We start from the raw sequence: 24,820 nt of genomic DNA, 5'->3' as shown, positions 1-24,820 counted from the left end.
CTGTTACAAACAAAGCTGCTATGAACATTCATGCCCAAGTCTTTATGTGGAAAAATGCTTTCATTTCTCTGGGAGTAGAATGGTTGGTCATCTGTTGGCTTTGAACAAACTGTTGTTCAAAGACATTGCATTGTTTTACATTCCCATACCAGCAGTGTGGGGGAGCTCATTTGTGCACACACCTTTTTTCTCTGTCTACTTTTAGGATGTTCCCTTTGTCACTGGTTTTAGGCAACGTAATTCATGATAGACCTCAGTTTGGTTTTCTTTATTTCTTTTTTTTAAGATTTTATTTATTTATCTTTAGAGGGGAAGGGAAGGAGAGAAGGAGAGAAATATCAATGTATGGTTGCCTCTCATGTGTCCCCTGCTGAGAACTGGCCAGCAACCCAGGCATGTGCCCTGACTGGGAATCGAACTGCGATCCTTTGGTTCACAGGTCCACATTCAATCCACTGAGCAATGCCAGCCAGGGCTCAGTGTGGTTTTCTTTAGGTTTATTGTGCCCAAGCTTCATTGAGATTCTTGGATCTGTGGGTCTATAGTTTTCATCAAGTTTTGAAATGTTTTTTAGCCATTACTTCTTTGAATATTTTTTTCTATTCTCCCTTGAGGACTATAATCACACATATATTGGGACACCTGAAATCCCAAGTTTACTAATGTTATTCTCTTTCTTTTTAAAAAAAGTATTTCCCTATGTGTTCACTTTGGATAATTTCTATAGCAGACTTCCAGTTCACTAATCTTATCTTTGGCAGTGTCTAAACTGCCATTAATTCTCTCTACCACATTCTTAAATCTCAGACATAGTAGTTTTCATCTCTAGAATTTCAGTTTAGATCATTTAATATTTCTGATGTTTCTACTTAACTTTCTGAACATAGGCAGCACAGTTACAACCATCATTTTAAGGTTTTGTATGCTAATTTTAACATCTGTGGCAGTTGTGGGTCGGTTTCAATTAATTGATTTTTCTGCTCATTTTGAAACCTTTTTTCCTATTGGTAGCTTGTTATTGTATGCCAGACATCACGAGTTCTTACCTCAGTGGGTGCTGGATATTTTTGTATTAACATTCACGAGCCTTGTTGTGTTACTGGGAAAATAGTTTGATCCCTTTGCATTTTGTTTTTAAGATCCATTAGGCGGGGCCAGAGGTGTGTTTGACCGAGGGTTATCTAACACCCAAGCGTGGCCCGTCCTGGTGTCTAAATCCACTCAGTGTTTGAACAGGCGATTGGAAGAGTCCCATGCCCCGGTTCCACGTGAAGTTGGGTACTGTTCCCTCTAATCCTTGGGTGGTTGTAGTCTGGATCTCAGGCCATTTCCTCGCACACACGTGCTGTCAGTGCTCTTTCTGTGGAACACCCCGCGGGTCCTCACAGAGCTCATGGTTCTCTGCATGCAGCTCTCACCGCTCAGGCCTGCTGCCCTGCAAACTCGAACTGCCTGTGATCCCTGGACTCCTCTTCCATTCCTCAAGTCCAGAAGGCTGCCAGGTATTTCCTCACCCTGCGCTGCAGCCCGGAAATTTGTCCCAACCTATCAGAGGCAGAGTTCAAAACACTGGTAGCCAGAATGCTCAAACAACTCACTGAATATGGCAAAAGCATAAGGGAAGAAATGAAGGCTCTACTAAGGGAAATAAAGAAAAATCCATAGGAAACCAACAGTGAAGGGAAGGAAGCTGGGATTCAAATCAACAATTTGGAACATAAGGAAGAAATAAGCATTCAACCAGAATAAAATGAAGAAACAAGAATTCAAAAAATGAGAATGAAAAAGAAGACTCTGGGACAGCTCCAAAATGGCCAACATCTGAATCATAGGGGTGCCAGAAGGAAAAGAGGAAGATCAAGCCATTGAAAACATATTTGAAAAAATAAAGAAAGAAAACTTCCCTAACTTGGCAAAGGAAATAGGCATACAAGTCCAGGAAGTACAGAGAGTCCCAAACAGGCTGGACTCAAAGAAGGACATACCAAGACACCTCATAATTAAAATGCCAAAGATTAAAGATAAAGAGAGGATCTTAAAAGTGGCAACAGAAAGACAGAGAGTCACCTACAAGGAGCTCCTGTAAGACTATCAGCTGATTTCTCAAGAGAAACCTTGCAGGCCAGAAGGGGATGGAAAGAAGTATTCCAAGTCATGAAAGGCAAGGGCCGACATCCAAGTTTACTCTATCCAGCAAAGCTTTCATTAAAAATGGGAGGGCATACCAAGTGCTTCCCAGACAAGGTAAAGCTAAAGGAATTCATCATCACCAAACCATTATTATATGAAATGTTAAAGGGACTTATTTAGGAAAAAGAAGATCAAAGTTGTGAACATTAAAATGACAACAAACTCACAATTATCAACAACTGAATCTAAAAAACAAACTAAGCAAACAACTAGAATAGGAATAGAACCATAAATATGGAGATCATTTGGAGGGTAATCAATTGGGAGGGGGCAGGGGGAGAATGGGTGAAAAGGTACAGAAATTAAGAAGCGTAATTGGTAGACACAGAATAGATGGGGGGAGGTTAAGAACAGTGTAGGAAATGGAGAAGCCGAAGAACTTACATGCATGACCCATGGACATGAACTAAGCCTGGGTGGGGGGGGGGTGGATCACTGGAGGGAAGGGGGGAACCGGGCAGAGGGGAACAAAGGGAGAAAATTGGGATGACTATAATTGCATAATCAATAAAATATACTTTAAAAAGATGTACAAATGGTCAACAAGTATACGAAAAAAGGTTCAACATCATTAGTCATGAGGGAAATGCAAATCAAAACCACAATGAAATACTGCTTCAGGTCCACTCAGATTTGTTGGTGAAAATAGGAAGAAACTGGAACCTTCATACTTGGCTGATGGATGTGAAATGGTTCAGCCACCATCGGTAAGTTTGGTGGGTCCTCAAGATGTTACATATGCAGTCACTATATGGCCCAGCAATTCCACTCCAGGGCACATACCCCAAATAACTGAGCACAGATACTCAAACATGTATGCGCGCATGCTCTTGATCATCACGCCACTATTCACAACAGCCAGAAGGTAGACACAGCCCAAATGTTCATCGGTAAACACACGGATAAACAAATTGTGATTTAGACATACAATGTCACATTTTTCAGCCATGAAAAGGAATGTATAAAGTGGGTGAATCTCAAAAACATTCCAAGTGACAGAAACCAGGCGCATGTTGTGTGGATCTGTCCCTGTGAAGTGCCCAGAAGAGATCCGTCCACAGAGAGCAGACTGAGGGCTGGGAGGAGGGGGCCATGGGAAACCACTGCAGATGGGCACAGGGCTCCTTCCTGGGGCAACGGCGCTGTTCTGGGGCGAGGCAGGGAGCTAGAGAAAGGCGTGGTTACGCCCCTAAATGTCATTTGTGACTTCCCTAAATGCCACTGAGTTGTTCACTTAAAAATGGCTAATTCTATGCAATGTGAATGTCACCTCCATTTCTGAAATTTGAGAACAGATCTGTTATAGAAAATAACGACGTTATATCTTAACGTCGGGACTCTGTGATTCTGCTACCCGTTTCTTTCAGTGAACTATGGACTTTATTCAGATCTTACCAAATTTTGTTCCAATGTCCTTTTCCCCTTTGGGGGGTCTCATCCAGGATACCATATTGCATTCAGTTGCCGTGTCCCCTTTAACCTATGACACTTTCTGAGTCTTTCCTTGTTTTGTGTGTTCTTGCAAATTTCAAGGCATAGCGGTCAGGTGTTTTGTAGAAAGTCCATCCTTTGGGGCTAGTCTGATATTTCTCATAATTAGACTGGGCCGTAAGTGTTTGGAATAAGTACCACTATCATGGCTCACCATTGTCGTGCCCTCATGTCAGGGGTCCTTGATGTCAGCGTGACCTGTCACGGGTGGCATTAACCTTGATCACTGGGTTACAGAGGCGTCTGCCAGAGTTCTCCATTATGAAGCCCACTCTTTCCCTTTCCCAACCCTGCTCCTTGAAAGTAAGTTTGGCCCCCACTCAAGGAGGGGGGAGTCTCTATATATTCTTCTTGTTTGTTTGTTTATTCAACTATTTATGTCATATGGACTCATGGATATTTAATTTCTTCTTTACAATCCAATGCTACATTGTTCATTTTGTTGCTTAAGTTATTCCAGCCTTGGCCATTCTGAGCTCTTCTGGGTCAGTTTTGTGTTTCTTTGCGGCACGCCCCCTCCTTTTTTTTTTTTTTTAAGCACTTCCTTACTCTCTGGCACAACACACTCCAGGCTCCTCTTGAATTTTTCCTGCCCTGGCCCTAGAATCAGCCATCTTTCCAAAGAGTCCCGATTCCTTTTATTGGAGAATGGTATTTAGAAACCAAGATCTTGGTGCTGGGTGTGCTTGTTGCTACTGGGGCTGGGGTCATTGGCTACAGGCCTTCTCTGCAGATGGCAGGGTATGTATGTGTGTACACTCACCCGTCGGTGTCCACACACCTGGAGTTACTTCTGTGCACACCCACGTGTGCACCTCACAGTGATGCCTCTGACGAATTCCACACCACAGGGTTCTTTCCAGCTCGCCTCCTCTACTGAGTTATAACTTCTTTCTTGAACACTGAGTCTGGCTCCCATTACTCAGAGCTTATGGACTCATTTGTTCAACCCCAATACATACGTAAAGGGGTTTCAAAAATTGCTACCTTGCACCCAAGGAGAAAGAACTTGACTCACTAGAGTGCAGCATTAATACACAGTTTCTTTGGTCTTCAGCATGACAGTTCTCAACGGACGGACGCACCACTGTGCAGAGTTACTTGGCCCAGCCACATGTTTGGCCTGACACCTTCAGTGAGGTGACATCACACAGTCTTTTCCTACTTAGCTTCAGTTGTCTCAGCCTGCGCTCATCCCCAGGATTCTGGTTGATTTTTTTAAATTGTATCTATTGAAGTTCCTTCTGGGTGATGTGCTGTCCTATAGCTTGTGACAAGTGCCTAGTGTCCTACCTGCACCTTCCCGACCCCACGGCTGCACAACTGTCACAGCTCCTCCATGCGTCTCGTGCTTCCTCATGTTCCCCCGGCCTTTCACAACCGCTGATCTGATTTCTGCCCTTATGGTTTCATGTGGCCTAGCTTTTATACAATTAAATTTATTGGGGCGACATTGGTTAGTAAGATAAAGGTTTCGCACGTACATTTCTAGAATACATGAACTGTGTATTTCTTTCTTTAATATATTTTATTGGTTATGCTAATACAGTTGTCCCATTTCTCCCCCTTCATTCCCCTCCACCCTGCACACCCCCTCCCACCCACATTCCCCCCCTTTAGTTCATGTCTATGGGTTGTACATGTAAGTTCCTTGGCTTCTACATTTCCTATACGATTCTTACCCTCCCCCTGTCTATTTTGTGCCTACCATCCAAGTTACTTATTCCCTGTACCTTTCCCCCTCTCTCCCCCTTATACTCCCCTGCTAATAACCCTCCATGTGATCTCCATTTCTGTGGTTCTGTTCCTGTTCTAGTTGTTTGCTTAGTTCGTTTTTGTTACTGTGGGGGGTTTTTTTTTTTTTTGGTTAGGTTAATAGTTGTGAGTTTGTTGTGATTTTACTCTTCATATTCTTGATCTTTTTCTTTTTCTTAGATAAGTCCCTTTAACATTTCATATGATAAAGTCTTGGTGATGATGAACTCCTTGAACTTGACCTCATCTGGGAAGCACTTAATATGCCCTTCCATTCTAAGTGAAAGTTTTGCTGGATAGAGCAATCCTGGATAAAGATTCTTGTCTTTCTTAGCTTTGAATACTTCTTTCCAGCCCCTTCTTGCCTGTAAGATTTCTTTTGAGAAATCAGCTGATAGTCTAATCAGAACTCCTTTGTAGGTAACTGTCTCCGTTTCTCTTGCTGCTTTTAAGATTCTCTCCTTATCTTTAATCTTGGGTAATGTACTTATGATGTGCCTTGGTGTGTGCTTCCTTGGATACAAGTTCTTTGTGAACCAAGTATTTCATTGTGTGCCCACCATGCAAATCAAATCATCTTCCAGTGTATGAAGGAGCTTTTGACAGCACCCTTTTTTTTAGACATGAAAACTGTCTACAAGTGAAGGTTGTCTTGCTTCGTGATTGGAAGTTCGTTGATACCAGGATGCAAGGGCAGCCCCGACACTCAGGTTGCCTTCTCTAGGACTCAGTTTTCTCATCCATAAATGGGTTTAATGGCAGTCCTGGTGCTGCGGGAGTTATCGGCAGGACTAAATGAGATGGCAGCCACTGGCAGGGCACCTGGCACATCCTTGGTAGTCAGTGGCCTTGATAATAATGCTTTATATCTGCTGTCCTCTTCACCACCACCACCACCGTCACTGTGGTGCGGCAGAAGAAAAACAAATGCTCAAGAAGTGCTGCCCTCTTGGAAGCTGGTGGCCGTGGAACACGCGTGGCCGACCTGAGGGAGCAGATGGGGCCCGTGGCTGCGGGGAGGGCTTGGTTCTCCCCCAGCCCCGCCTCTGGGCCCCTTGTTGCCTGTTAGCAGAGGTGAGCCTGGAGCGGGGTCTGCGGAGACGCAGTGACCTGTCCAGCATTCAAAAGTCGTCCTCAGCAGGAAGATCTCAGAGCTTCATTTTGGCTCTTCTACTTCTGAGATTTTTATTTTATCTTTTTCCTGAGAAGATGGTATTACAATGCAGAAAGAACTTTTAAAGAAGTAAATCACCGTAATCCCAACACCCGAGTGAGCAGGTGTTCCCCAGTGGCGGCCACGCCAGGCCTGACTTTCACACAGCTGCGGGCGATTTAGTCATCGTATCAGCCACGCTCCCCCTTGTCTTCACCGCGCTGTTGCACGAAGATGTGACAGTCTCGCCGAGGGGACGCGCCGCCCTTCCCGCCGTGTTGAGGCCCAACTTCCTCCTGAACATCATTTTATTATTTCGCTTCTGCAGATTCGTTTCTTTGGGAGTATATTCCCTAAGGTAGGAATTTTCTGTCGAAGGATAGGAATGTCTTTGTGGCTTCGTTTGGAGCGTTTCACAGAAATAAATCACCACGTCCCTTTTTGCACGTTCATTCCCATGTCATCAACGTGGAACCATGCGGGGGCGTGACCGACCGTCTGGGGACGCGCTCCAGACAGCGCGCCAGCTGCTCGCTCGCGCACTTATCCTGTGACCGTGGGGCGCTCCTTCAAAAACCATGATTTGCCCTGATTCATTTTCCCTCCTCCTCCTCCTCCTCAGCACTTCCTGAGAGAATGCTCCCCCGTGAGTTTTCGCGGAAATTCATCTTTTGTTTACTTTCGGACTCAGGGCTTGTTTGCATATGTGAAACCAGGGCGGAGCTGTTTGCAGATGCCAGGGGTCCTACCTGGCCCGGTGGCCCTGTAGTTGGAGCGCTGTCCAGGACACCAAAAGGTTCCAGGTCTGGTTCCAGTCAGGGCGCATACCTCCGTTGTGGGTTCTGTCCCTGGGAGGCGACTATTGATATTTCTCTCTCTCCCCAGCCCCCATGCCCCCACACCCCATCTCTCTAAGATCAATAAACAGATCCTCGGGCGAGGATAAATAAATAAATAATAGAGGCTTTGCCCTGGCCCATGTGGATCCGTTGGTTGGGGGGTTCGATTCCCAGTTGGGGCACATACCTGGGGGGTGGGTTGGATTCCAGGCCCAGGGACCCGGAGGCAGCCCACCCCTGCTTCTCTGTTGCATTGGCGTTTCTCTCCCTCCCCCTTCTCTCTCTAAAAGCAATAAAGAATGTCCTCGGGTGAGGATTTTGTTTTAAAGTCGAGGCTTTTAAGTCATTCTCACCAAGCTAAACACAAAGGAATATTTTCATAGACTACAAAAGAACATGGAAATAAAGAATGTGGGGTTGGTTTTCTAATACAAACATTTCCTTCTGTGCGCGTAGTAGGGACAGTTCCAAGTCCACGGAGAGTCAGGACCAGGAGGTGGGCAGGGTAGAGAGTTAGGGGATAAAACCTCGCAGTCACCCTCCAGTCCGGAAAGATGAACCGAGCAAGGGTCAGGGTGAGTGAGGGAACAAAACTCGCTCCCAAGAGCTTATGATGCCCCTGCTAGCATTGAGTTTGGTTTCGCCCTCTCGTCAGTAGTTTCCTGTTGAGCTTTGTGTTTTAAAATAAGCATAGCTTGAAGGGGGTTGTGTTTCCTACCAGTATTTGATAGGGCCCCCTTCCGCGTTAGGGAACCGCCCAGGTGGGATAGCAGGTGTAAAGGCCGGGTGGCCCTGGCCTGGTGGCTGGGCTGAAGCACTCTGCCCTAACTGAAAGGTCGGAACTGAAAGGTCGCTGGTTGGATTGCGGCAGGGCGGGCGCATGCCTAGGTTACGGGTTCTTCGCCGCTTGGGGCACATGTGGGAGGCAGCTGATCCACATTTCTCTCTCCCATTGATGTTCTCTCTCTCTGAGAGGCAATGGGAAAGCCAGTGAGGATGAAAAAAAAAGCTAGTTTTTTTTAAGCATTAAATTCTTTTGTTTAAAAGGGGGTGGTGGTGGTTAGTGTGGATTCTTGTCTGTCTAGCAATGATAAAAACAGATGAGAGCTCCGCCAACAAATTGGTTTGACTAAAAGGCTGGATTCCTTTTCCAGGTAAATTTTGCGGCTGCAATGGGGGAAAGTGAGTTCCAAGGTCCCGCGCTTGTGGGGCCAGGGTGGTGTCTGATGCTGCCTGGGCGGAGCTACCCCCCCCCCAACCTGATGGGAGCCCTGGGGAAGCTTTGTGGGGTGCGAGGAACTTCTGGGGACTCGGGGATCAGCCTGGGCCACTGGCAGCCTAGCTCTGGGCCTCTGGGCAGCTCCACCGCAGAGCAGGGATGCGAGGTAGGTGGGGTACGAATGGGGCTGAGAGCCTGGCACCCACTGGAGGGCGGTGCGGGAGGGTGGACCTGCGGAGTGCATGCACAGGCCCCTCCACCTTCCACCCTATCTGCACTGCTTTCCCGCCCCTCCCCCAGGTGTGGTGACCGTGTAGTCACAGGTTCCCTCCCTCATTTCTGGCCGCAACTCCATCTGTCTGCACCTGTTGTGCATCTGGAAAAATGAAGGTGACTGGCCGACAGGGATAGCAGCTTTGCTGGTGGCTGGAGCTAACCTGGGGGTGTTTTGTCTCAGCTCCTGGTCCTGGGCTGTCCCAGCCAGAGACAGCACCAGCCTTGGCGGGACACCAGTCTTCTGGGACATTCCAGGCTTGGCCTGAGGAAGCAGCTCCCTAAAGGTTACATGTTTACGTTTGGAACTGACGTGCCAGTTCTGCGCATCACAGTGCATTTTTCACTCAGGTTAACTAACACACTTGGGATTTGCTTTGTTTTACTTTTAGTGAGGTTTTGGAGTTTTTGTTGGTTGTTTTTTTTTAAAGATCTTTTTTATTTATCTTTAGAGAGGAAGGGAAGGAGAGAGAGAAATATCAATGTATGGTTGCCTCTCGTGAGTCCCCTGCTGGGAAGTGGCCTGCAACCCAGGCATGTGGCCTGACTGGGAATCGAACCGCGATCATGTGGTTTGAAATAAAGTGACAGGGGTCACTCAGGGTTCGCAGGCCCGTGCTCAATCCACTGAGCTACGCCCGCCGGGGCGTTTTTTTTTTCTAGAGAAAGGTTAATATAGGATCCATCACAAAAAATACCCCTTTTTATTACAAAATCATAAGCATGTAATTAATTACGTAACATAACAAAATCACACTCAAGCTCGCCATATGACATTTCAGGTGAAATGTTCAAATTAAAACTATAAATGATTACACACATATGATTACCCTAGCAACCATGCTCAAGCTGGCCTTACTTCTGTGGGCCCCTGTACGCTGCTGCATATTCTTGTCAGTACTCAAGCCTGGGCTAGTTTGGGGTTACCGGCCAGTTGCCTCGATCCCTAAACCTAGACTTGGGATTTAGAAATACTCTCTTCTTCCTCCTCTTCTTCTTCTCCTTCTTCTTCTCCTCTTTGCACCTGTGTCTCCTCAGAGGAAGGGACACTAATGTGGGCCTCAGGGGTCACTCCAAGGGTCAGACCGGGCAGGGGTGGTGCCAGAGTTGTTCTGTGAGGTATAATGGTGGGGCTGTGACTTCTCACGTGAGTTCTGTAGTCATTCTTTCCCCCTCACCCACGAGCACAGGGCTAGGCACGTGTGGAGATGCTTGTTGAACTGCATGAAACAAAATCGTCGGGGCCAAGCCTCCCCACAGGAAAGAAGAAAAGAAGGTGTGGTGAGGGTGGGCCGGGCTGGGACAGGGGTCTGAGCTCGGCGCACGCCCCCCCCCAACCCCTGCAGCAACGGGCTGGGAGGGGCTGCGGGCTGGGGGCCCGGGCTTCCAGCGGGCAGGCTGGTGGGTGAGCTGGATGCCAAAGCTGCTCCCAGGACCCCTCCCGCCTGCTCTGCCCCGACTTCCCGGGGCCCACACCGACCGCGCCTTCACTGTGGCTTTCCTTGATTCGTGTTCGAAGATGTCGAAGCAAAGCAGAAACCTGCCGCCTTCTTTTCAGGGATTCCCAAATAATTGCTCAGTGCTTCCTTTTGTTTCTCCCCTCATCCCCAAATTGTGTAGAATGGAATTCTACCCTTTAAAAAATGTTTTCAAAAATACCCCCGCCACCATCGAGTTATCGTTTCGATACGCTGATTTTTGCTGAGTTTTCCACGTTTACCTCTCTGTGCTCTCCAACTCATCCTCTCTGTTTTCTCCCCCCTTTTCTTCCTGGTTCAGAAGTTGGAGGGACTCGTCAAGCTCCGGACCGTTCGGGAAGCGCCAGCTGAATGCGTCTGTTCCCAGGGTAAGTGAGCGTTTGGTCCTCGCAGGCCTCTGACTTTTGTGCACCTGTCTTTCCTCCCGTCTGTCTGCTCAAAACTGCCGAGGACATGGTCACGGTTGTCACCGTGGTCTCAGGCTGTCTGTTTTTCCTGGTGGCCCATCCTGGGGCCTTTCTGCCCACATGTTCCCTGGCAGACACGGCAGTCGTCAGAGATCCAGCAAGATTGACGGCCTCGGTTTGATGGGGGTGGTGATGTTGGTGGGGGAAGTTGAGAACAACTAGAGACGGCTTGAAATAGAGGCTCAGAGGCTGGGGAGGAGCCCACCTGCCCACAGTGAAGATGGAGACACAGGCGCGAGGCAGCCACGGGGCGCACGGCACATTGACTGACTCTATTTCAGACTTTGGGGAGTGGGGGTGATAATGTGCCCAAATCATTTTTGTTTGTTTGTTTGTTTTCTCATCTTTCAGTCTGGGTAGAAGAAGGGAGCAGGAAACATGGTCTGAATTATTCAAATAATCCTGACTCTCTGAGGGGGTTGGTGGTGTAGACCAGTGTGGCTGTGAATAGAGCCAGGAGGTGTTGATCCCTAACCCACGTGGCTGGATCCCGGCTCACATCAGGGCTTCCCATGGTCCTCATGGGCGCTCTGCACAGGCGATGACTGAGAACTTCGGCATGTGGCTTTAGGGTACGTATTAGCCCCTCGTAGGGTGGTGCGTACACCAGTGAATAGGTGGAAGGTCATAACACTTCCCAGACTTCTCTCCATGTTGGACGAGGTGACCGAACAGCTGAACCCAGTGGCCCTTGTCCTCACTGTCACGCCTGCCAGTAGTCAAGTCGCCTGGCATTTCCAATCTCCTTCTCGGGTCCAGAAACTGAGCTCACTGATAACCGGTGTCTCCAGGTTGGGAGCCACCCTGATGTCTGCAAAGGTGCCCCTCCTGCTGTGAGGCCCCCCGGGTCCCTGGGGGCCCAGCAGGAGAGGGTTTGATGGTCCAGCTTGAGCTAACTTTCAATAGTAGCACCTCCAAGGTTTTGACGGGAGGGAAAAGGATGTGACAAGTGAAGGCGTCGGTACTTGTTCAGTAAACCAGAAGTTGACTTCAGTGGAGAGAAAATCCAGACCCCCCAAAAATGACTTTTTGGATGATCTGCAAAACGTATTGAAATGAGCACAATTCCTCTTTGTTTCCCCTTCCTTCTTTCTCAGTATCGTAGGGATGTAAATTCACATGTGTTATGTGAATAAAAATCTTTTAAACTGGGAGGCACAGCGCATTTGTAAGATGTGAAATCAGTTCTGTGGGTTACAGCATCACTGTGAAGTTTTGAACGACCGTAGACTCGAATGCAAACTCTTGGAGGGAAGTTTGTTTCAGCTGCATCTACTTACAGGCATAGCCTGGGTGGCGGCGTGAGCTGGGTGTGTTGCCATGGGGGGCTGGTTGGAAGTTTGAAAGTCCCGAATACAGGTGACAGATGGACAGGGACAAGGAGGCAGGGAGGGGGCCTGGAGCCCTGACTAAATCCAAGCCAAGTCCAGACCTCAGTCTGCCACTTAGTAACTGCAAGGTTCTTCACCAAAATACGGTGACCATGTTATAGGCATGGGCTCTGGAGACTGGTTTTGAAGTTGCAGAGAAAGAACAGGTCAAAGCCCATCTTCCCTGGGGGGTCCCCAACCACAAAGGGACACTCTAAGAGGGTCTCAGGGAAGACCACGGAGACTGAAAGGCTGGCCAGAACCTGCAGCCCCACTGACAAGGGGATGGGGACCTCCCCTGCTCTCCAAGGGGAGGGGCCCTGCTGGCGGTCAGCACTGGGCTGCTGCCGTCCAGCCACCCCGGCATCTGTGGGGCGTATGCCCGGGCCTCGTGCCCACGCTGGCTGCACTTTCTCTCCTGCCGCTTGGAGCTGGAGGACTCACTGGAGCCCTTTGGGCCAGGGCCCTAATTGATGTGAAAGCCCGAAGACTGGCATGTTCTCCAACAGAGGCCTTTTCTCCGACCCCAGAAGCCTTGACTCATTCCCGGTCTCCCTGGCTCTGATCTGCCCGCGGGCTCTTGGAGTCCAGACACACGTAGACCACCCTCGGCCGCGTGGGTCCCCATCTGATTTGAGATGCCCGCAGATCCCCCTGCCTGGCTCCTTCCCACGCCCGGGGGACACTGTAATCTTTTGTCAGATCCTAGAATGCAGCAGACAGATATGGAGGCCAGGGAAGGGGTGGGGGCTCTTCTTGTGTGCTGCCCATTGTGAAGCGGTGCTGAGTGGGAGCCTGGAAGCTGAGGGGAGGGGCCGGCAGCTGCCCCTGCCCCATCCGTGGCGGGAGGGAGGGCTGGCAGGGCTGGGCCCTGCCGCAGTCCTGTGACCTTGAACAAAGGAAGGGCCCTTGAGCCTTGCACCCCTCATCTATAAAATGGTGTAGCAGGTTGAATTGTGTCCCCCTAAAGGTGTGTCCCAGTCCCAACACCCCCATACTTATAAATGAGGCCATATTTGCAAATAAAGTCTTTGCAGATATAATTAAGTTCAGGATCTTGAGATAAGGTCATCCAGGATTTAGGCTGGGCCCTAAACTCAATGATGGATGTTCTTATAAGATACAGAAGGGACAGATTTGAGACACAGAGACACAGAGACACACAGAGGGGACGGCCTGGGCAGCGGCCATCCGACAGGGCCAGGACTCTGAGGACTGAGTGCCGCCCCTCCCACCCCCACCCTCCACCCCTGTCCCTTCCCCGGCAGGGGCTGGAGGGGCGTGGAAGGGATTCTTTCTCCCCTGGCGCCTCCAGAGCACCCGCCTACCGAGACCTTGATTTTGGGTTCTGACCTTCAGAACTGGAGAAGATGAATTTCCGTCATCCCAAACCTTGTGGAAGGCTCATTCCGTCATCCGTCATGACCTTGTGGGACGTGGGTGGGAAAAGGCTGGTGGCAGAGGAAGAGAAATGGGTGGAACCAGAAAGGAAGAGACACCGAGCTTCTGGGAACTCCTGTCAGACACTGCCAGCCCCCGAGGCCATGCGCACAGCCCAGGGCGACCGCCCCTCCATGCTGCCCACACTGGTGTCTCACCAGGCTCGACCGCCTGGAAGTACTCGGGACTTCTGTCACAGTGGGGATTCTCTTCGTTTCCCCGTTGTGCCTTTTTTACGTCCTTGTGTGACAGGCCAGAGACAGTGGGTGTGGTTTCCAAATGGCGTGCGTGCTCGGTGCCCACTGTGGAGGGCAAGCCTCCAGGAATGAATGAGCAGAGACATCAGTGGAAGCCTCACCGTTCTGGAAGGCGTTTGGCAGCCTGAGCTGAGGCGTGAAAGTCTACCTAGGAGGACACAGACCCTGCCACCCATCGCCAGCCTGGGGGAGGCGTTGCCGAACGCCTGGCGGACATGGTGGAAGCTACTACATTCAGCCTGTGTATTCAGTTGTTGGCTTTGGAAAGAGCTGAGTGAAGGGGGTGTGTGTTCCAATACTCTGAAGAAGGAAGTTGGTATCCACTTTCAATTGTTTCCTAGATGTAGAATTTTTTTAAGGGATACATTTTTATCACAAACTTCAGTTGACTTAAGTTGATGGTAAATGTAAATAGCTTAATGGCGGTTAGGCTGTCCAGGTAAGGCCGCACAAAGTCAAAGGACATAGTTGGTGTGTCTGATTTTGGGAGGAGGCTAGAGTTCTCTGGAGAATGGTCTCAGTTCCCCTCTACTGCACAGAGATGGTTTTCCTTCATTCATTCACTCAGTTGTTCACTCTTCCATCGCTTCCCACCTGCTCTGTGGGCGTCCGGGGGGCAGTGCTGACTCCAGCTGTCAGAGGGAGCCTGTGAGAGGGACTGCAGATCCAGCTTTGGGGACAACAGCCCGGGCAGGAGAAATATAATGTGTTGAGAATGCAAAGAGTTGGAAGGAAAAGTCCTGCGGAGACTGAAAGAAGGGAGAGACCACCTCAGACAGGGGACCTAGGCAGGGGGGATGACAGCTGGACAGGGTTTTGAAGACTGGCTGACATCTTCACTAGCAGGAATGCAGAACTCATCCCATGAGGCCCCGCTCCCGTGCAGAGACAGAGGGGAGCCCTGGGAGTGGCCAGCAGCTCTGTTTGGTGGGACATGAGCATGGGTTATGAACAGAGGGTTTTTTTCTGGGGGGCCAGGCTGAAGGAGTGTGGGCAGAGGTCAGCTTTCGGAGGAGGACTCCAGAAGCAGCTTGGAGAGCTGCCTGGACTACTGGTTTAGGCCAGGAGAGCAGTGCACTGAGGGGATGCCCAGGGTGGGGACGGTCTTGTCCTGTCACCTGCCACACCCCCGGGCCTAGAATGGTGCTGGGCACGTGAAGAAAGAGTGGTGAGTGTCTGCAGAATGACTTCACCGGAGGGGAGGTCATGAGACCTTGAATGAGGGCCATGAGGACTGACAGCAGGGAGCAACTGCAACAGGCCCTGGACCATGTGGTGGACAGAAGTCCCCAACAGGACGCATGGGCGAGGGGGCGGACAGAGCGCCCAGAGCTGCAAGCCCCGGGGGTGGTGGGGTGGGGCAGGTGGGGGGTGATGCCCTGGGCAGACACAGGAAATCTCCAAACAGGGACTTGGCAGGCCGGACGGTGAGCGTGGTTTTGGACAGTGGCCTTTGGAACCACTTTGCAAACCCACTGATGAATGGAAGCAAATAATTAGAAGTTGTCTCTTAAGCCATCGTCTAGCCATTCGGAATCTATTAATTATAAAATGTACCGTGTCCTGTTAATGAGAGCCTCAAGGTTTAACTATGTACTGACCACTAGGATTTGGGGATTTTCTCATGACCACCAGAGGGAGCCCACTATATTCATTACATTCTATGGAATTCCAGCGGGAATTGAAGAGAATAATTAACATTTTTAGAATTTACTAGAAAGCACACAGAAGTTCAGATCAAGGGCAGTGAAACACAAAGTTCAATGCAGGTAGTTCAAAGACATAGTTAATATTCATGCAGATATTAACTATGCAGGTAGAGTGTTCTTGCAATAGAACAAGGAAAAGCCAGATATTTTCATGGAAGCATGGACAAAGGGTATGGACATGGGAGTCCCCGACAGAAAAATACGAGCGGTGACATTTTCCCTCAGCGAACACCTACAGATCACCCGTTCTGCACCAGGCGTTGCTCCGGGCACTTCACAGATGGTCCCTGTCACGAATAATTGCAGCAAGGCCCAATAAATTGAGATACCAGATTTCAGCAATCAGATAAATAAAGTTTAAATTCAGTCTTTCTGGAGCATTTGGCATCTAAACAAAGATTTAAAAAGCACAAACTTCCAGCATTTCCACTCCTAGGTTTGTTTGTTTGCTTGTTTTAGAGAGATTTTTTTAGTTTTTTTTTAAATTAACTTATTTTATTTTTTTAATTTTATTTATTTATCTTTAGAGGGGAAGGGAAGGAGAGAAATATCAATGTATGGTTGCCTCTTGTGAGTCCCCTGCTGGGAACTGGCCTGCAACCCAGGAACGTGCCCTGACTGGGATTCGAACTGCGATCCTGTGGTTCGCAGGCCCGTGCTCAATCCACTGAGCTACACCAGCCAGGGCTATTTGTTTGCTTGTTTAAGAGAGATGAATCGGTGGGGAGTGGGGGAGAGACACATTGATTTGCTGTTTTAGGCATTCATTGGCGGATCCGTGTATGTGCCCTGACGGGATTGAACCTGCACCCTTGGCGTGTGGGGACAATGCTCTAAGCAACTGAGCTACCCGGCCAGGGATCCACTTCTGGTTTCTTCAGATTGTCTGACAGTCATGCAAAGGTGCTTGGGCACTGATGTTTATTAGAGCATCGTTTCTAGTAGCAAAAACTTTGGAAAGAACACACAGAGAACTTCATGCAGGAAAGATGGCCAGAGCCTTTCAACAGTGGGGAAAAAACTGATTTTAAAGCAAAATAATATCACCATGTGAACAGTGCGTGACTGCATTATAAGTGGCCATTTTTTGTCTTTTTTGCATTTTCTGAATTTGCTTTCAATGAGCATGCATTACCAGCATATTCCAGAACAACAAGCGAAGCAGCTAAAAGATATTCACCTGAAAAATGGATGATTTCTGTTTCCAGCCCCGTTCTGGCCACAGGCCTGTCCAGGTGTCTTCCTGGACCGCACCCCTACACAGCCCACCTCCTGGACTATGCTAGTCCCCTGGGGGACAGCCCCCTCCAAGTCCATGTCCACCATCCCCTCAGCAGGATACCTGACTCTTACGGATGTTCCAAAAGTGTTTGTATTTATTAAACACTGTTTCTACAGGACCCCTTAGAGCTGAGAGGTAAGAGGAAGCAGGTCTCTGGAATAAGACAGGCCCAGATTTGAGACTTGCATCTGCTTGTTAGAGCTGTGTGACCTAAGGCATATTATTTAGCGTCTCTGGGCTTCAGTGAACTCGACTTTAATAAATGGTGCAATAACCCCAAGCATAGTTTTTATTCTTCACTCAGAAATATTTACTGTTATGTTTTGGGGGGGGGACAGTGGTGACCAGAACAAAGCCTGCATTCTTGTGGAATCCGCATCCCAGGCATCTGAGGTGGGGTCGAGGAGGCAGCACCTGAGACAGGCAGTGCAGCAAAGAAGCAAGGACTGTGGACCGGATGCTAGCAGGCGCAGACAGGGTCCTCCAGGACAGGGCTAAAGGGGTGCCAGTGTTCAGAGCTTCTTCAGGAAGGGAGGTCGGGGGGCTTCTGTGGGGAGAGGACGCTGATACTGGGGTCTGCGTGATGAGAAGCCAGGCATCCAAACCTGGCTCCGGTGCCCCCAGAACAGCAAGTTGGCTCTGAGGCCTCCAGGAGGGTGGGGTGTCATCTGGGAGGTGGAGGGGGTCAGTGTCTGGAGCCAGCGGGAGGAGGCATGAGGAGACCGTGTGGCCGCAGTGGGTCAGGGCCTTCATCCAAAAAGCAGTGGGAGATTATGGCTGCGTTGAAAATGGGGAAGTGACGTGGTCCAGTTTAGGGTTTCAAAGCTCTGGCTGATGCAGAATGGAGTGGACTTGCAGAAGCGCCTGAGAGGAAGAACTGAGGAGGCCGGGGAGGAGGCTCCTGTGACTGTCTGAGCACTTTGGCCGAGGGTGTGGTGGTGGAGGCCGTGGAAGACGTGGGCGAGGTGGACCCGTATTTTAATGTTGCGTTGGTGAGACTTGGAGCAGGACTGGTAGGAGGGAAGGAGGGAGAGAGATGACCCTCGATTCCTGGACGACACTCAGACTTTTGATCTGGGCAGCACTTTAGTGCCATTTACTCTAATGGGGGTGGAGAAAAGGGTGAGGAGTTTGTCCTGACCTGTTCATTTCAATATGACTCTGTGACGTCTGAGAGGAGGTCCCCAGGCAGTTCCTGGATTAAATGACACAATAACGGTGGAGGTGGCGGCCCAGGGCCTGGCCCAGAGCAGGCGCTCGTGACTATTGACCCTGGACACATGTGTGTCAGGGGGTCATGAAGACAACAGCAGGCTGAGGCACTTGCCCCCTGTCAAACCTCTGCTCGTTACTGTGTTAGTCAGGGTTCTCCACGGAAATAGAACCAGTATCATATATAGGTTATAGATCATCTTTATGAAGAGACATATGTTTTTATATATCTATGTATCTTTATCAAGATACTGTATATAAAAAGTGATTTATTATAAGCCATTGGTTCACAGGACTATGGAAGCTGGCAAGTCCAAAATCTTCAGGGTGAGTCAGCGAGCTGGAGACCAGGACAGCAGGTTTCCGGTTTGAGTCCGAAGGGCACAGGGCGTGTGCTGTGGACCGTGGAAGGGCTGATGCCGCAGGGCAAGTCCCAGGCGGGCTGCCAGAGAACCCTCCCTCATTTGGGAATTCTCTCTGTTCTCTTCAGGCCTTCAGCTGAATAGACGAGGTCCCCCCACACTGTGGCAGACAAGCTGCTGTAGTCTAAACCCACCTATTTGCGTGTTAATCTCACCTCAGAAATCCTCACAAAAACACCCAGAATAGTGTTTTTCCACTTACCTGGGCACCAGGGTTCAGGTGACAAATGCAATTGGTTATCACACTTACCTTCCTGTTACTTCTCTTGGGGGTCTCTCTCCTTCCCCCTCGTCTCTCCAGCCCCTTAGTTCTCTTATCCTGTCTTTCATGTCCTGACTGAGCCCTCCCTCTGTGGTCCCACCGCCACTGCCTTCTTCACCCTTCCGCCCTTCCACGCCTCGGGGCAAAGTCATGCTCCTGCTAAAAGCCCCCTCCCCCGTGGTTCTCCATGGCCTTCAGGATCGAGTGCACACTCTGGGCATCGACATTCCTCAGTCTATTTCCTGCTTTCCTCTTGACCCGTTTCTTAAACCATGTCACCTTCCTACGTCCTGGTGCAGGGGTGTCCAACCTTTAGGGGTCTCTGGGCCACACTGGAAGAAGAGTCGTCTCCAGCCACACATTAGATACACAAACACTAACAAAAACTGGTGAGCCAAAAAAAAGTCCCATGCATAATTTCTGTGATACCTGCCACCACAGATAAGCAAAAAAGCCCTCACATAATAACCCTAATTATGCAGCAGCCCTTTTGATCATCTTTTAAAATCATCGAGCAGGTCCCAAGTTTGCGATCACTAATGTAGAAAAGGCACATATCTAAGTAATAACATGTCATTGATTTTTAAAAATATTTTTATGATAAAAGGGAAAGAAAAGAGGGCAACATAAAACCAGTAGGATGACTGACACTGTATCTGAGAGGCCAGCGCATCAGTATCGGGTTTGATGGAAGTGGTTGCGGTTCTCCGTGAGTTCTCAAGGCGCCTTCAGGTGTTCTGGTTCCAGTGCTACCCTTAATGTGTTTCATTCTTGAAAACTGTTGCTCACACATGTAGGCGCCGCCGTATAGCGAAGACCTGAATAAGGTGTGATGGGAAGCAAGGGGTGTTTGTCTCTGGGAAGACAGGGCCTATAAAGTCCAGTAGAGACACACAATCAGATGTTTCTCTAAGGTGAATGTCAGATTGCAGCTTTATGCATTCCGTTTGAAAACTGGCAGATAATGCATATTTATATCGACTGAAGATGGAGTCACAAACATAGTAAAATTTGGATTACTTTCCCCGAAACCTTGAAATCTGTTTTCACGTTCTTGTAGCAAATCAAAAAGCAAAGCTGCATATTTTTCGCTATTCACAGGACCGTGTTTAGCCAATGCATTGAAATGCGTGAAATTGTTTGCCTTAATCTGAGTTTGCCACAAATTCAGTTTCATTTAGAACTGAAATGGTTTGGAAGCTGTTCTGGTTTGAAACATGGTATTGATAAGCCGGTTTTCACCCTGAAGATGCATGTTTAACTCATTTAAATGAGTGATTAAATCCACCAAAAATGCTAAATCTGTAAGCCAGTTTTCACGGTTAAGTTCCAGTGGCACAAATTTGTTTCTCGATACCACAAATAACTTGATAACATGTCGCAGGTCATAAAATCTTTCCATCATTTGGCCTTCACCGAGCCATCTTACTTCCAAAAAAGTAAATGATTTTGCCATAGTCAACATCAAATGCTCTGAAGGAATTCCTGGAATTGGCAGTGATTCAACCTTGCCAATTGGCTGTTACGAAATTCACAGTCTTGATGTTGATTCGCATGATGTTATGCGTTTTTAAAGCTTTTATGCATAAATTTCCTTGATGTGCCCTGCAATGACACTTCAGCAAAGGTGAGTTTTGGGGGGCAATTGCATCGTCTTCTATTACTACAAGTCCCTCTCTCTTCCCTACCATCACCAGGGCACCCCAGTGACTGTACCAGACGTGTTGACAATGGACAAAGAAAATCACTTTAACATATTTTTACTGCTTCGTGTAAATCTCTTGATTTAGTTGTGCTTTTTAATGGCACAAAAGAAGCCACTTCTTCAGTGACGACGTTATATTCGTCATCAATACTTCTATTAAAAGTGGCGGGTTGGGTCGTACGTGTAGCATCAGCGCTCCCATCCATCACCAGAGCATAACATTGGAAATTAGCAGCTTTACTCTCCAAACGGCCTTTGACAGATTTTAGTTTCTTCAGTTCACCCGGCTATAGTCTGGTGAGACGAACTGATTTTAGAAATATCCTCCTTTATCTCAGGGCACCTTGTATCCGCCATGCATTCTATACATTGCTTAATAAGCTCACCATCAGTAAATAGCTTTGACGGTTTTTGCTATTAAATATGCTACTGCATAACTAGCTTTTGCAGTGGAATCCTCCTGAATTGTAACTTTTTGAAAAAATTTTTGTTGAGAAGACAGACTTTTTTCCAGTTCCACTATTTTGTCCTTAGGACACAACCCTTTGTATGCACTGAATTTGGCAGAACATTTTTGGGTGTGATGCCTTTTCAAAGCATGGTCTTTGAAAACTTGCACCAATTCCCTACGAGTTAAGCAGAGCGCCTTACTCTTTGCCTCAACAAAAAAGTAGTCATCTGTCCACTTTTCATAGCACAATCTTCCTTCATCCATAATTTTTCTTTTGAGGGGTTCATTTTCCTTTTGAGACATTGTAGCAGCCAAGCTGGGATTAAAAAATAATAATAGATTAGGGACTTGATTTACTTCTATTATGAAAAGTAATCGACAGGAAAATGAAAAGCAAGGTTTGGGCCCTTCCACAGCCCTCTCTTTGCTGCGACACCGGGCGAGGCGGGAGGCCCTAAAGTGTGGCAGGCAACATGTGACGCGCCACCAAGGTGTGGAAGTACCTTTAATAATCAGATGGGAGTTTTTACCTGACTTCTAAATGACATAAAGGCCTAGGGTTGCAGTGGGAGATTGAAATATTATTGATAATCGCTTGGAAGAGAACACCATGGAAGACACACACCACCGTAACATTGAAGCCACGCATGCGTCCACATAGCAGGAGCACACATATATGTATTTTATGTGACCTTACAACATGTAATCAGGGAAAAAATCTCATAATGTTTTAAGTAAATTTATGGTTTCGTGTGGGGCCACACGCCGCCTGCGGGCTGCGGGTTGGACACCCCTCCCCTAGCGGGTGACCGTCTCAGTCATCCACTCAGAGCCCCTGTGTCATTCCTTGACTGGAAATGTCTCTCCCTTTCTGGCTTTTTTGTTTTTGCTCCAAAATATTTTATTAGTAAAAGTTTTATATTAAAAAAGAGACTGAAGAAAAGTTACCTGTTACACTGAATAACATATTGAAAGCATGTATATGCTTGTGGCTTCTGATTTCTCTACAAAAGTAACTAGCCATCATGCAGTAGAAAGAGGTAGAATTATTAAATACAATCCTATCATTTGGGGGCAGATTTTAAAGTACAAAAAGATCATGCTAATTTTTAAGCGCAAAGAAAGGTCATAATAAAATATACTTTCAAAATTACAGATAAAAATCTGTACAGCCAGGCGATGTTTGAGGCCTTTCCATGGGCATAGAGAAAGAGAAGAGGAGCTGGGGAGAAAGGAACTGTCACCTCACGTGTCACAGGTTGGGCCTGTTTCAGCTGGCAGGACCCTCTCCTCTTTCCTCAAGGGGAAAGTGTCAGTGGGGTTGGCCACAGCTGTCGCCAGGGAGACAGCGCTCCTGCTCCTTGTCTGCACCGCGCTTACCTCTGAAGGAATGGAGAGGGACCGAGGCAACAACCTGAGCTGCAGAGCCAGGCCCGAGGCACCCGCTCTGCTCTTGTCCTGCTGATGAGGGCCAGACACGTCTCCCAGCTCCGCCGTGGTGACAGGCCAAAGACCCCCGCCACACTGTGCTTGCACTGGCATTCCCGGCCACAGCCCGTCGGGGAGGTTTCACTGTAGATGCTGCGAGGATTCTCCTTTTCCCACAAAACTGACCCAGTCGTACAGCTGCTGTTCCGACGCCCGGGGGGTCACTCACGGCCGCACAAGTGGGCTCTGAGCCAGATCAAGCGGGGGTGACAGACCCACTCAGGCAGGGTGACCCACGTAGCTCGCAGCCACCGACGTGGGAGGACTGGCAGTGGCTGCGATTATCCCGTCACTGGAGCGCTTCTCTGGGCCTCGGGCTCACCACCGCGTCCGAGGGCAGGGGTATCAGCCCAGGCAGGTCTCCGTGCCGCGCCCCGCTCCACAGGGTGTCCAGGCCTCCTCTCCTGGCTTTTTACCGGACGAGTCTAGCCCAAATCTCTCCCCTTCCGGGAACCTTTCCCACTCTCTAGGCACAGTTTATTGCCCCCTCCACTCCAATCCACCACACTCAGAGCACCCCTCAAACAATTCCACACTGCAGGTGATGTCGCTTCCCTCGCCTGTCACCTTCCTCCCCTCCTCCTGCCTGGGAAACCCTGAAGTCCCCCCCCCAACCCGCAAGGGCCCAGCTCCTACCAGCCCCTCCGGTGAGCGCCAGGTGGAGGCCAGGGAAGGGAACACTAACTGTGCCCTCATCTAGGGAACCAGCTTCGCCGGCTCCCTTTCTAGATGTGTCGGGGTGATTTGTGGAGCAACAGTCACAGGTCTCTTACGGGACAGTGACAGAGAAGGCGTAGTAACGTCTGCAAATAAAGCTGCCTTGGTGACATTGCCCTTCCTGAGTTCCACACAGTCCAGGAGCCCGTGGGCCTGCAGGGGGCTGCTTCTCCTTGCAGTGGGAGGAGCCCACTCATGGGGCGTCAGCCCCTTCTTGTTGTGAGACTCTGTCCTGACTCCCTTCCCGTTTCGCCCATGTTTTTCCCATGTGACTTTTTCTCCTGGATCATCTGAGACTTGGCTCTGGCCTGGGCTGGGCTCTGCTGGGTTCCCGTCCGGCCCCAGGGCCAGCAATTGTGAGTCGTTAGCATCTGGTTTGGCCCTGACCCCGGTCCCTTCCCCAGAATCCGGAATCCGCTCCGGTCCTGGCCGCTTGCCTTGGGGTACTGTCACTCTATGTCAAAAGTTTTCCTACCAGGAAATGGTTAGGAAATAGTCTTCCCGAAAAGCCTTGTCACCCTTTGCAGCCAATACTTCCTGCACTTTCTGTTCTGATCCCTGAGTTGCCTAACTGAGGAGGGCCTGGGAGCTGTGCTGATCCCGGCACTGCCCTGGCCTGAGCATGGGAGCCCCGCCTGCAGACTCCTCTCTTTGCAGGTCATTTCTGTCCACTCAGCCTCTCCGCGTTTCCTCTCAGGCCTCACACAGGCCCCGTGTGCCACCCGAAAGCCAGGCCACCCGCAGCCCAGAGAGGTGGCACAGACGTCCTCTGCCTTGAACCTACAGCCCCATGCCGGCATCGGGTGGCTTCAGCACGCCTTCCGCCCTCGTCCGGCTGGTGGAAGCTGGTGTCCCGGACAGAAAGAGCTGCCATTGCTACGTTGTACAGCTAGGATTGGTTGTGACCGAAAACACAGAAATGCCCCTCTTTCCCTTCGTCTCTTCATCTGGCTCGCTCCAAGCCTCCTCCCTGCCAGAACAGAGCCGGTGTGGAGCCGGTGCGGGAGATGGACTTGAGGGCGGACAGACGGCCTTGTGGGTCTGCACTGTCATTCAAAGAGAGGCCAGAGGATGGTGAACAAATGCGCGTCCTTCGGTACCAGCAACTAGTCAGGTGGATGGAGACTGAAGGAGAAGTGGTGGGAGAAACTCAAGCACTCACGGGGGCCAAAGGTCCGCTGCCGAAGAGGCTCCACTACCACACACAGGGCAGCTCCAGGGTTGAGGGCTGCAGGGCAGGGTGGGCAGCCCCGAAGCAGAGGCCTCAGTCTCGTGTCTATGCCGACCCTTTCCACTGTCTTGGTGCCTGAGACTCAGGGTCCCAGGAGTGAGAGTCCTCCTAGAGAGCCTGGAGCCCATGCCCATCCCTCCACCAGGGGCTTCTGCCAGCGCCGAAGGGGCCACGGGGGTGGGGAGGCTGGGTGTGGCTGCAGGGGGGCCTGCTGCTGAATTGCAGCTGTGCCCCCCATCGCCACGACCGCGGGCACCTCCTCGTCTGACTCCTGGTTTGTAAAATGGGTTAGCATTACACCCCTGATGGCACTGATTTCAGAATACACTCAGATCAATGTCTGTGGAACATCGCTCCCAGTGTACCCTGTCAACATTTTTGGCATACAGTCAGCATCTAATAATATCTG

The 24,820-nt window shown here is 49.5% G+C and overlaps 1 protein-coding gene across 5 annotated transcripts in view; it reads left to right on the top strand.

The window, feature by feature from the left end:
• COL23A1 (collagen type XXIII alpha 1 chain) overlaps positions 1-24,820 on the top strand; it is a 278,632-nt gene that overhangs the window by 12,569 nt on the left and 241,243 nt on the right. For all 5 annotated transcript variants that reach the window (XM_037060883.1, XM_037060881.1, XM_037060882.1 and 2 more), the window contains exon 2: positions 10,700-10,766. In XM_037060883.1, the coding sequence (XP_036916778.1) occupies positions 10,700-10,766 (67 nt within the window). The remainder of the gene's footprint in view (positions 1-10,699; positions 10,767-24,820) is intronic.

Source organism: Sturnira hondurensis, unplaced genomic scaffold, assembly GCF_014824575.4.
Source record: "Sturnira hondurensis isolate 20B ecotype Veracruz unplaced genomic scaffold, ASM1482457v3 Scaffold0012984, whole genome shotgun sequence".
NCBI lineage: Eukaryota > Metazoa > Chordata > Mammalia > Chiroptera > Phyllostomidae > Sturnira > Sturnira hondurensis.
Note: the sequence above shows the minus strand (reverse complement) of the source record. Positions and strands in the feature narration are given on the sequence as shown.